The sequence below is a fragment of the Cryptomeria japonica genome, chromosome 2, assembly GCF_030272615.1.
Source record: "Cryptomeria japonica chromosome 2, Sugi_1.0, whole genome shotgun sequence".
Classification (NCBI taxonomy): Eukaryota; Viridiplantae; Streptophyta; class Pinopsida; order Cupressales; family Cupressaceae; genus Cryptomeria; species Cryptomeria japonica.
The window spans coordinates 294,677,936-294,690,879 of NC_081406.1; the positions used below are offsets into that span (position 1 = coordinate 294,677,936).

At 40.4% G+C, this 12,944-nt stretch overlaps 1 protein-coding gene across 2 annotated transcripts in view; it reads left to right on the forward strand.

Annotated features, from left to right (window-relative positions):
* Nucleotides 1-207: 207 nt before the first annotated feature.
* The window catches only part of LOC131032593 (uncharacterized), a 159,594-nt gene continuing 146,857 nt past the window's right edge, over nt 208-12,944 (forward strand). Inside the window, exons 1-2 of one of the 2 annotated variants that reach the window (XM_057963612.2) lie at nt 208-669; nt 4,952-5,018. In XM_057963612.2, coding sequence (XP_057819595.2) covers nt 397-669; nt 4,952-5,018 — 340 coding nt within the window. In that variant the 5' untranslated portion in view covers nt 208-396. The remainder of the gene's footprint in view (nt 670-4,951; nt 5,019-12,944) is intronic. The other variant, XM_057963611.2, reaches the window with a different exon arrangement.

The window sequence follows — 12,944 nt, forward strand, 5'->3', positions numbered from 1 at the left end:
ACACCAATTTGTTTATTTAATCTACTTATTTATATAAATATTCTAATTAAATTATTTTCCATTATACCACAACTAATCACAGTCTACACACTAAATCCCACATGCATAAATTTAACTTCCTTTTGCAGCCTCATAATATTAAAACGAAAAATGAAGACCTCGTGTATTTTTTTTTTCTATTTTTTCTCCCCAAACATTTTAACATCCACGAGTCTGAAGTACGGAAAACTTCACGTCATCTCCGCGTTATCGGTGACAGAAAAATTAAGCGTGAAAATGGAATTTCAGAGAAAATATAACTGGGAATATTGAAATTTGGGTGTGTAGAAATATAAATTTAGGTTGGCGACAGAAGAGTCATGACGCGGAGATAATCAAATAAACAGGTTTCTAACCATGGCAGCTGCAATGGCAATGCCACTGTCAATTGATAGAAAATTTGTGCACAATAATGCTCTGTCGTCACACAAAGCAGTCCGTCATAATTTCTTCCACTCAAATTCTTTACAAATAAAACTGCATTCCCAATCCCAAGGGATTTCCTCCCGCAGGCTCCTATTGGTCACTGCCACATCATCCTGGGATGCGCTTGCCTCAGTGTTCACAGGTCAGAATAAAGCCCGGGAGGCTTCTTTGGCTGTAAAACGAGGCATGCAGCTGTTTGTGCAGGTCGTCTTTCTTATACTTTATGCTAATTTAATTAGTTTAATATTACTTGGACCGTACTGGGCTTTTTCAAAATGTTGTAAAGTTATAAATTTTCTCATGGAAAAGCTATCAATTTTAGATATATACACATTGGTCTACAAAAACGTTATGACAGTTTATCTGTAATAAGTGTGCTGTTAGCTTTCAACATATAATAAGTCTCCACAACCAGTTACATATACAAAAACTATAACACTAAGACTAGTATAGCTCAGTCAGTCTTCAAAACTTCTTTTTATCTTTCTCTGCCAATTCTCAGCTTCATTGATTCTACTGATCTTCTTCTCAAGGTCACCCACAATACACTCGAAGCTTTTCCTAACCCACCATTCCGAAAAAGCAGACACAGTAACATTATCAAAATTACCAAGATCATCAATGTCACTTACATCCTCAGAACCTTTTGCAATTGCTTCATCCACTTAAATTTATCTTTGTTGACCAAGTGACTATTGATGGCATTCTTGATCTCATTCTCAAACAAATCAACCTGCTCAGAGACCTGCAAGTAAATAAAAAAAACAGAGATATTTAGAGATAAGTTAGCGTCACTTTGCTCTTTTCTTGGAAAACATGCATAATCCTGTTAGACCGCAAAAACATAAGACTTTAGTAGATAAAACCCAACAGGCCTTCTTGAACAAATTATCAAGCTTGATAACAGAGTTCTCAAAACAACCAAATAAATATCTAACCAAGATATAGGCTGAACCCCAGTCCATTTCGCCCATAAAGGAAATAAATAGTTCCAAAAAACTTTGCAAAAAGACACTCAAAGAAAAGGTGCTCAAAGGATTCATAAGACACATACAAGGCACATGTTTCTACTTAACCCAAGAATTTCACCCACAGTTAACCTCTTTCTCATCAAAAACCATCCAGCGGAGGACTTTTTTGGCTCAATGACACCTTGACACTAGATCAAATAATGCCAAGCCTTGTTAACCATCTATTGTTAGAATCATGCACCCTCCAAAGGGAGTTGAAGTGAACATGAAAGTTATCAACATTAGAGACTATTTCATAAATATTCTTAATTGTAGCATCTAACAATTTATTACCATAGTTCCAAGAAAAATTATCCCGAGTCTCTAATTGTAATTTCTTTCCAGCATTGGATGATCCACACCAATAGCAGAAATAATTAGGGAGTAAGTTCTTCTCTGAGTATTAGGTAATCAAACAAAATCTTCAATGCATCCCATGGGACTACCGCTCTTTCATTGATAATAGACCAAAGACTTTAACATGTATATTAAGCCATTTAAGGCTAGAACATCCCCTATGTAGAGCAAGGGGCTTACCATCAATTTATATAGATCACCATATAGATCTAAAAGGGTAAAACAGATAATTTTTTATGTCCTTAACATTTCAGTCCACCACATATTTATTGGCTTTCCCTTGAGCTTTCCAAATGGAGTTTGAAATCACTGAAACCCTAACATGACTGTTAAAATTGCTAAACAATAAGTCTACTAAACCAACACCCTTTCATAATGTTTTAGCATTAGGAAAACCACTCTCAATATTATTTCTTACTGGGACCTTCCAAGGCTCATGATCATCAAGAGCCTCAAGAATCCATTTGACTACAAGAGAGCACCCTGCAAAACCAAATTCTAAAGGGAGCCGCGTAACACCTTGTAACCTAGGTTTGCAACAAATATCCCAAATAAAAACATGCCTTTCTTCCCATCTTTACCATTAGACCAAAGATAATATCTAAGCAATTTTTCTAACTGATTTATATGAGAAGAGCACAATTATCAGGAAAATGAAAAGTACAAGGACAATAAAGAAAATATTTTTTGGCAGACCTGGAACCTTCAAGTGATAGACAAAATATTACTTTACCATTTAAAATTCTTTTTAAAAAACTTTTTCCATCACCCACGCTCACATGCCTTTCAAGGAAGGAGATAGCAAAAGGAATCCCATGGTACCTAATCTGTTTCAAAGGCCCACCCCACTCCCAATCTTTACCAATCACCCAATTAGAATGCTTATTTTTCCAAGATAGAATTACTGATTTGTAAAAAGCAAATTTGAATCTAGAAGCAACAAAATAACAATCTATCTTGCATTGCAAATTCTTAACATTCTTCTCATCTAGAATATGAAATAGGGCTGTGTCATCTGCAAATTGACAATCAAAGAATAATTATTAAGAGGAGAAAGGCCCTTTAATGTAAATAATATTGTGATGCCCGACGGAAACTAAAAAGGGTGCAACACCGAGACTTCCCAGGAGATCACCCATCCCAAATGGACATAATCTGAAAATGACCGCAAAAAAATATTCTAGAGGGGATAAAATTCTTACTGAGACAAACAAAAATATACTAACATTCTTAAGCCTTTGTTCTTCCACCTCAATTGCATTCACCATTTCATCGTTTGGTATGATTTTTAACAAATTAATAGAGTGGTTACCTTGGATAGAGTCTCCTTGTTGGCCCCTTCCATCTTTGACAAATACAACACTGGGATTATACTTTCTCTTCTGAAACCAAAATATTCCTATATGATTTACCATGACCATCTTTACTATTAGTACCTGCACCAAACCTCAAAGAACCACCATGAAGAGACATTATAGAACATAGATACCACCGCCTTCATACCTTTCCTCCTCTAATGAGGAAACAAAACTGCAGCTAAATGATAACAAGGTGGGCATTAAACTAAGAGAGAAAAATGAAAGAAACTGATTGGTAAAACCTAAGTTGCAGTGTTTGCCCCCCTTAGACCCCTGGTACTGGTCCGATCCGGCCCTGGTCCGGGGTCCTGGTCCAGTCCGCTTGTGGTCCAGACAGGGTCCGTGATTCACAGGCATGGTTTGGACCAGGTTGAACCCGAGAAAACCCAGGTCGAGCTCAGGGGTCTGATGGCCCAAAAATGGTGTTTTTTTTTTACATTTAATTTTTTTGAAATCCACCACATAAAAAATTAAATTATAACCCTAAAAGTGAGTTTTAAAACATTAACTTGGCTCATTTCACACAAGCAACATGACTACAAGCAAGGGGAAACGAAGATGTGGGATATAGAGCTAGAGCATGCTGATTTGGATGCTTTCGCTTCTTAGCTTGTTGCATTTGATGACTTGGATAGCGAGCAAACTTATAGTGCAATTGCAAGTGCAAGTGGCATTGGTTCATCTAATGTCAATGTCAATGATGAGGAGGATGAAGAGGACGAGGAGAATGAGGATGATGAATTAGAGAATCCATTTGATGATTAAATTTTAAATTGTTGAAAGTTGAAACAATGATACTTGAATATTTTGTCATTTTGATATTAAACTTGATGTATAGGATGCTATTATGGTATGATCATGATGCTATGATTACAAGTTTATGTTGGTTTTGTTGTTTATATGATGCTATGTGACATGCTAATCTTAATTCATGCTTATATATGTATGTATGTATGTATGTCTATATATATATAATTTATATGTTTTTGTACTAACGAACCCAAATGAACCCAAACCCCTTTTTAAAATCTTGTTGTATATATATATATATATAATTTATATGTTTTTGTACTAACGAACCCAAATGAACCCAAACCCCTTTTTAAAATCTTGTTGTAACAGCGTACCGGTTCTTCGAACCTGAACCAATGTCCGAACCCGAACCAGCAACTTAGAGTAAAACCAAAAACCCTGTGAATACACCACAAACACATAAAACTTAGAAAAAATAGAAGAAAACAAAACAAACAACATTGACGACAAATATCACCAAGGTAAAAGAAAGTAATGACTATGGATGGTGACTTTGCACCTTCTCTAGCATCAGCTGTCTGCTTTCTATTTCTTGTTGGAAGTATGTTGTATTGTTTTATAGTTGCTTTAAGTTATGGAAATTAGTGATTGGAAGAGTAATGAGACGTGCTTTTTAAATTTTGCCCATATTTTTAAAGCATTCATGAACTGTTTTTGATGTGCTTATCGATATCCACACGTATGACATGAGTAAGAGATTTGTTATTGTATAGAGAACGGTTGAGTTTTTATGCAATAGTGAAGAATATAACTGTTCTGTTATTTTACCTAGTGAAATACTGTGTGCTGTGTTTATTTTTTATTCTGTCATTGGGCTTCAGATTTTGTAAGCATTGCTTTAATTGTACATATTTATTGGGCATCTTTTTCCTAAATCGCCTTTAATTGATGTTAGCATTGCACCCAATAAATTAAAATAATTTTTTTGGGTTATTATGTTCTTTACAGGGTGATGTTGAGCAGTCATTGACTGAATTTGACAAAGCAATAGAGCTGGACCCTCGGCAGAGATTATGTACAATTTAGTTTGAATCATTGATTTACCAATTTAAACTTTGAGTTGCAGCAACAGAAATACTGTTTCCTAATAGTATTTTTAATCTATGGAGGAAAAGTTTTAGTAGTTAAGATTTGTTGAGTAGTTATTTCTTATTTTATTGTTTCTTATTTTATTGTATAGTATTTGCCATTTGAAAATGGAAATTTGCCTTGGTCTCCATTGTTTAATATATTTTTTTGGTTTTGCTTAAGGCTTTTATATATTTTTAATATTATATATATTTTGTATTGTTGGTACCCAAAATTGCTACATTTAAGAAACTTCAAGATCAATCATATGTGTAGCCAGACGTTAGTTCGTTTTTGTCACATCATTGTCAATTATATCAGCTTTCCTATCAAAACATTCAAGTCCTTAGTGTCGGTTTGTCTTGGTCCACTAACAACGTATGTAGGTTACTCATGATGATTATCAAATTCTAAATCCTAAAGGAGACATGGCACAAGTAGAGGAAAGAAAGGGGGAAGCTCAAAGAAAGACTATAATGGCAGATACCAAGCATAGACAGGAAGGATTGACACCAAGGCAAGTCTTCTCTTGCACATTAAGACAGTCATATACAAGGATTGCCTTCCAAGCATAAAGTTGCTGCTTTGGAGGCTCCAATAGTCAAGACCATTAGTTTTAGCGTATACCAACGATCCAACTTTCTGTTTGAGAAATTTTGTATTTTCCAAAAAAAGACTTTTTTTTATGCTGTCATGGATTGAAGAGATAATCATGAAAAACACAACTTTCTATTTGAAGAAAGTTTCTTTTCTTCTGTTTTTGCTTGTTTGGAAAAAAGTGATAGATAGCAATGGTAGAAGGTTAATAGTTCAGACCAGTGATACAAGACTCGCCAAGACTTGCAAGTACTTGGTGATTTGTGAGATGAGGCAAGATTGGTGAGTCTCCGGCGCTCAGACTCGGACTTTGCTGAGTTTTTGTCAGACTTGCAGAGTCTTGGAACTCACTAGAATCGCCAAGTCTGGGCTAGTCCTGATGGGAAAACTTTGCCATGCGGCTGGGTTAATAAAGTGAAAAAAACTTAAAAATAATGCTTTTATCTTGCTTTTTTGTCCTTTTGTGTTTGCTCCTCCACCCTACAAGCATTGTCATTTCATTTTGTTGGCAAAATAGGAGGAGAAAAGAGAGCTGTGAGCAAAAGTTAGAGTGCATTGCAGGGCAACCAGCAAGGAAGTAGAGCGAAAATCCATTGTTGGATCGCATTTGGGCAGTTTCACAGATATGTCTGGTGTATCAAGAAGTATTTACCAATGATTGGAAGGAATTTTCATTTGATTAAGAGGTAAGCTTGATTTTTTTTTTTTTTTTTACCAAAAACCACATTTTTCTTTACAATTCATTTCTTTATTTTATTTTATTTTACTAGATCAAAGGAAAACCCTAGATGTGTTTGATTTTTTTTTTGAACAATCCCTACATTTTTTGGTATTAGTTTAATAATTATAATTTATAAATTACAATTCACAAATGTTAATTTTTTTGTATTTATATGTTATTGCAGGCTTTGCAGCAACCTTGATAATTTCAAATCATTTTATTCACAGTGCCCAGAACCCCAATTAGAAGGGAACTATTTTGGAGAAATGTTGAACTTTTCCTTGGGCAAGAAAAGAGGAGAGGTGAAATGTTCTTTCTGCAAAACAATTTATCATGGAGGCATTAATAGATTGAAATGCCATTATGCACACATACCCACCCATTAGGATGTACCATGCCCAATCGCACCTCCTGAGGTTGTTCATGAGGTGCAAGTGCAATTAGAAACATTTGAGATGCAAAAAGTATTGAAAAAGAGGTAAATGGAGGAGTTGGTGGGCATTGATAGTAGTGGTTAGTCTTCTTCCATGCCTCCCTCTCGTTCTAGTGCTAGTACCAATGTTGGTAGCATTGTTGGTGTTGGTGTTGGTGTTGGTGCTAGTGTTAGTGCTAGTGCTAGTGGGAGTGTTAGCTTTGGGCCTTAAATTTGTAAATCAAGGATGGATTCATTTTTTTTTGCCACACATTACTCTTGGCTCCCAACCGTCATTTGAGAGCATGAGTTGGAACAAGGATGTGCATGATGTAGGTAGACGTGCAATTGGAGACTTTTGGTACTATTGCACCATTCAATTCTTTGCAACTAGGTAATTTGTTTTTGTTTGATTGTTTAAAAATTTATAGCTTGATTCTTTGTCTTTTGAATTTTTATATTTAGAGGTAAGACGAATTCAAATTTAAACTTTTTGTTTTTGAATAAAAGGGGTAAAAACTTTATTGAAACTCAAGAACTAGAATTACAAAGAGAGCCCGAGCCCCGGGCCCCAGGAAAGAACTATCAAGCCAGCCTCACTACAAACAACAACCTATCCCTCCATATCCTCAGTAAAAATCTTCTGCAAATCTTGAGATTGATCCTCAGAAAGGTGCTCCCAACCTTCAACCTTCCAATCCCTATCATGTTCCGAGGCCCACTTTGCCAGACAATCAGCTGCTCTATTCCATTCTCTAGGGATATGGATAAAAGACACCTGCTCCATTAAAGAGCTAATATCGAGAATCTGCTGAACAATCCCTGCCAACTGCCACTGGATCCCATTAACCTTCTACTCATTCAACAAATTAACAATAATTTGTGAGTCTGATTCACAAATCACATGCCTTTGACCCTGCTCCCAAGCCCATTCAAGGGCATAGAGAATTGCAAATCCCTCCATGAAATTATTAGAGTGCCTCCCTTTATGAACCGAGAAGAGGAAAACTACCTCCCCCCTACTATTCCTGCCAACACCCCCAACACCAGCTGGGCCTGGGTTACCCCTAGATGAGCCATCAATATTAATCTTGATAATCCCATCCTGAGGGGGTATCCACCTTCCCACCCTTTGAACCTTCTTCGTAGCCTTTCTACCTCTCCTGACACAAGCTGAGGCCAGAGTCAGCTCTTGTAGGCCAAACCTACTCACAATGTTTGCCTCATCTCTACTCAACGGAAAATTCACCTCACATTTGGCTTCCACTGTCTCTCGGATCATGGCAATAATCCTATTCCAAACTTGCTGAACAAACAATCTGACCTCACGAAAGATCCTTCTGTTCCTCTCAAGCCAGATCTGCCACAGAATTAAGATGGGCCCAATATACCAGATAGTCTGGAGGAAGGATGACAAGATAAGAGGTCTGCCCAAACTGCTCTAGAACTCCACCAGAGAATCCACGTGGACACACGAATTCTTCCACACCCCCCACCAATAATGCCAAATAAGCTTCGAGAAGGGACATCTGAAGAACAGGTGTGAGGAATCTTCCTCTCCATTACCACACAAAACACAGATAGAAGGCCCCAAGAATCCCTGTTTGCGGATATTGTCCTAGGTTAGACATTTGTTCAAAGCTAAGGTCCAGGCAAAGCAGTTACACTTCGGCCAAGAAGCATTATTCCACACCTGTTTCCACCAGGTCACCTCCCCTTCCTCTAGTCCTCAGTTCAAGAATTCTTGGTATCCACTAGCCACCATAAAAACTCCCTTAGGATTTGGAGACCAGGCAAGCCCATCCCTTCCCTTAAGGAAGCTACAATGCCTACTCTTCAGAATGCCCTGCAACTCTGCACACTCAACCTCCATCTTGGCAACCGGCTACTCATTAGGAGCCTTCCATCGCTCCAAATCCAGCCTACCACACCTATAAGCAGCCTTAAAGTCACTCACCCTTGACCAACCCGCCTCTAAAAACCTTTGGCTCAGGTTCCCAAGATGAGGAAACTGATCAAGGATGGGAGGATAACCATCCCAAGAATCGTTCTAGAAAAGGACATCTTCCCCCCTTCTACAAATCCAAAAGAGCCCGGACTTAATGAGAGCAGCCCCCTTCTTGAGAGTGACCCAAATCGAAGAGCCCTTTGCCTCAAGCGGATACCTAGGGATTTCCTCCTTCGGGATCCTCGCCATATATTTGTTGGCCAAAATCCTAGCCTAGCCACGATCCTGTTCCACACACCACCTCCAATACAATTTAGCAGCCAGTGCTTCCCCAAAAAGAATAGATTGCCTCAATCCAAGACCCCCCGACTGCTTTGGGCTACACACTAAGTTCCAATTGACCAAACTCCATTTGGACGAGGAAAGATTGCCTGCCCATAAGAATTGCCTAGCTAGAGAATCCAATCCCTTCAAGAACCACATAGGAGCCACATGAAGCATACAACGATAGATCGAGAGAGCCTGAACCACCGACTGAATCAGTTGGACCCTCCTGGCAAAGGATAGCTATCTGTGAGTCCAGTGATCAACTTTTGAGCGAAACTTATCCAAAATGCCCTGCCAAGACTCCCTAGGAGCTTTACCAGGAGAAATAGGAATACCCAAGTAGCTCAAGGGCAAGGAACCAACTTGGAATCTCAGTATAAGAGCAATCCTCATTTGAATAGCTGCAGGAGTATTGAAGAAGATGATAGAAGATTTATCCTCATTGATTAACTGGCCCGAGGCCTCAAGATAAACATCCAAGGCCTTCCGTAGCTTAGTAGCTTCTCTGACCCGAGCCAGCCCCATAAGGGCCGTGTCATCCACAAACTGCAAATGTGACTGCGGCTGGAGGTCATTACCCCATCTCCAACCCTGAATAGTACCCAGACCCACATTCTGCTTAATCAGCCTCCCCAAACCCTCAGCCACAAGAATGAATAAATAAGATGAGAGAGGGTCCCCCTGGCGAAGACCCCTGGAAGCACCAAATAGCTCAGTATGGTTTCCATTAATAAGCACTGAGAAAGAAGTAGTCGTAACACAACTCATAACCCACTGAACCCACTCGTCAGCAAAACCAAAGGCCCTGAGGATCTTCTGAAGGAAGGACCACCGGACTCTATCATATGCCTTAGCCATATCTAGCTTGATAAACATAGCTTTTTCCCTGGATGAAGCCATAGAATGAATGGTCTCCGTAGCAATGACCACACCATCTAGAATTTGGCGACCTTCCACAAAACCACTTTGCTCCTCAGAGATGACCCTCCCCAAGCACTTCTTCAATCTATCCGCTATCAGCTTAGAGATGATCTTATAAACCACATTGCAGAGGGAGATAGGGCGGAACTGTCCTAACCGGTTGGCCCCTTCACACTTAGGGATAAGAGCAATGAAAGTAGCATTCAACGCCCTAAGCATCTGCTTGTTCCTCTGGGACTCCTGGACAACATCCAATAAATCCAATTTGATAATATCCCAGAATTATTGAAAGAATTCCACCGGGAACCCATCCGGGCCAGGAGCTTTTCCTTTCCTCATGTGAAAGACTATCCTTTCCAGCTCATCTAATGAAATAGGACACAAAAGCTGCTCATTCATCTCCCCCGTGACCAAAGATGGAATGCAATCAAGAACCCGATTTTCCGCCACCGAATCCCCTGGGGGGCCCTCCCTGAATTGGGCCTGAAAGAACTGTAACAACTCCCTAGAGATCTCCTGCAAGGATAAACACTGCTCACCTCTATCGTTGACCAGAACAGAAATAGAGTTACCATGTCTTCTTGCTTTCACAGAGTTGAAGAAGAAAGCAGTGTTCTTGTCCCCCTCCTTCAGCCAATCAATATGAGCTCTCTGCTTCCAGTATATTTCTTCTCGAAGCTCCCATTCCTCAACCACTTTGACAGCCCTTTCCTCATCCCTAAGCAGCTCCTCAGATAGACCTTGCTCTCTGATTTCACTGGTGATCCCATTCAACACCAGTTGAGCAGCATTCTTTGCATGAAAAATATTCCTGAAGCCCTGGCGGTTCCACTGCTTAAGCTGATACTTAACATATTATAGCTGCTTGGCAACAGAGTACATGGCAGTGCCAAAGGGTGGCTTCCCCCTCCTCCACCATTCCGCAACAAGGACCTGAAGGGAAGGATTCCGAAGCCACATAAGTTGGAACTTGAAAGAGGGAGAGCGGGCAACCTGAGCCGAAGACGAAACCAGCTTGATGGGCGAGTGATCTGACCCTCTCCAGTCAAGAATCTCGGAACTTGTGGACCACCCTCCCCTAATCCAGAAACTAGAGACCAGGAAACGGTCTAGCCTCTCTGCAATCCAATACTCTCCCATCCTCCTATTGTTCCAAGTGAACATACCATTGCTAGGCTTAATGTCAACAAGCTACAACAAGGATATACTATCCTGGAACAAGACAAGAAGGTTCCAATCGCATGACACCCCCTTTCTTCTCACTCAACTCAAGGATAGCATTGGAGTCGCTTGCCATAATCCAAGGATGAAAAGGGGCCAGCCTTCGCATACAAGAAATATGGGACCAAAGGTTTTGCTTACCCAGAAAATTTGTAGGGGCATAGATGTTAGAAAACAGAATGGGTTCCCCAGTCTCAAGACTAGAGATGACCCCAGATAAAGAAGATCTGGATGTAGCCCACCAAACCGGACGAAATCTTGAAGGGTTCCAAAGACATGCCACCCCTCTAGAGGATCCAGTAGCCCCAACACACTGACATTCACCTCTCCCCCACAACTTTGGCACTAGACCCATCATACTCTCTACTAAGAGTTTAGTTTCTTGCAAAAATAGGACATCTGGTGAATGATTCCTAATCAAATCCCGAACAACTTTTTGTCTAGGGCCACTGTTCAAGCCCCTCACATTCCATGAAAGCACAATCATTTAGGGGGATTGGAAAAATGCGAATCCAAAGTCTTTACTGACCCTGACTCAACCAAGTTCTCCCCCATCAATTTGATCTTATCTAGGTCCTTCTTTCTGCCAGCCTTCGAGCTCTTCTCTGAAGCACTTTTCTTAATATCTTTCTGATGCAGACCCAGGAGTGCGGAGGACTTATTACTTTTCACCCTGGTTGAGTCCAATTTCAAAGCTGTTGGAGAACCCTTCCCCTCAACCAAATGCTCCTCCAAGCTAGGAGTGGGTCGTAGGTGGACCCCTACTGGCTATTCCATCTCCATCTGTTGGCTTCCAACCACTAGCAGGGCTTGGGTAGAGTCCTCAATTACACTTTCTGGTGCCCCCCCTGATGCACCTTGATCCAGAGGGATAGACCCCGGATTAACTTCTTGCTAGCTAAGATCATCCAGGACCTCGAATCTGTTGAAGGAATCCTCCCCCTGTCTCTTCTGAAAGGGCCTCTTTTGACCTCGGTTCTTGTTCGTCTTAACTGCAACAAAACCATCGGTGCCCTCAACCTCGACTGACATGGCAGCTTTCCCTTTCTCAGCCCTATTTGGGCTTGGGTCCGACTGCTGAGATTGGCGTACCGCCAGTTTATATCTAGGACATTTACGCTGTAAATGACCGTACTCATGACACAGACGACACCGAAATGGAAGAGTCTCATAATCTAACTGTTGAACCCAAGAATAAGAACCTGCGCACATATCTATAGAATCTGGCAATGGTTCACTAAGATCAATTTCAACACAAATGCGTGCGAAGCTCATTACCTTTCTCCCTAGGGTTTGCGTTGAAGATCCCACTGGCCTCCCTAACAGAGCACCAAGCATCCGTAGCATGTCCTCTCGACAACATTCCATAGGAAAACGTGGTAGCCGAACCCACACTGGAACCCTATTTGGAAGCTCCTCCGACGGATTAAACCCTGCATGCCAAGGTTTGATGAACATACCCACTTGGTTGTAAAAATATGGGCCGCCTTCAAATACCCTATGGCGATCCTCCATGTAGTTGAAAGTAACCATGAAATAGTTATTCGCCAATAGCATAATCTCCATTTCCCCTTCTGGCGCCCAAGTCCTCTGCGCCCAGTTTTCCAAAAACTGCAAGGACACCCTCATTCCCAAAAACTTGCAATAAAGGGAGTGTTTTGAAAAATAATCAATGTCTTCAGCTAACATCTCAGGCGGAATGACCAACTTCGGCCTCTCGCTGCAT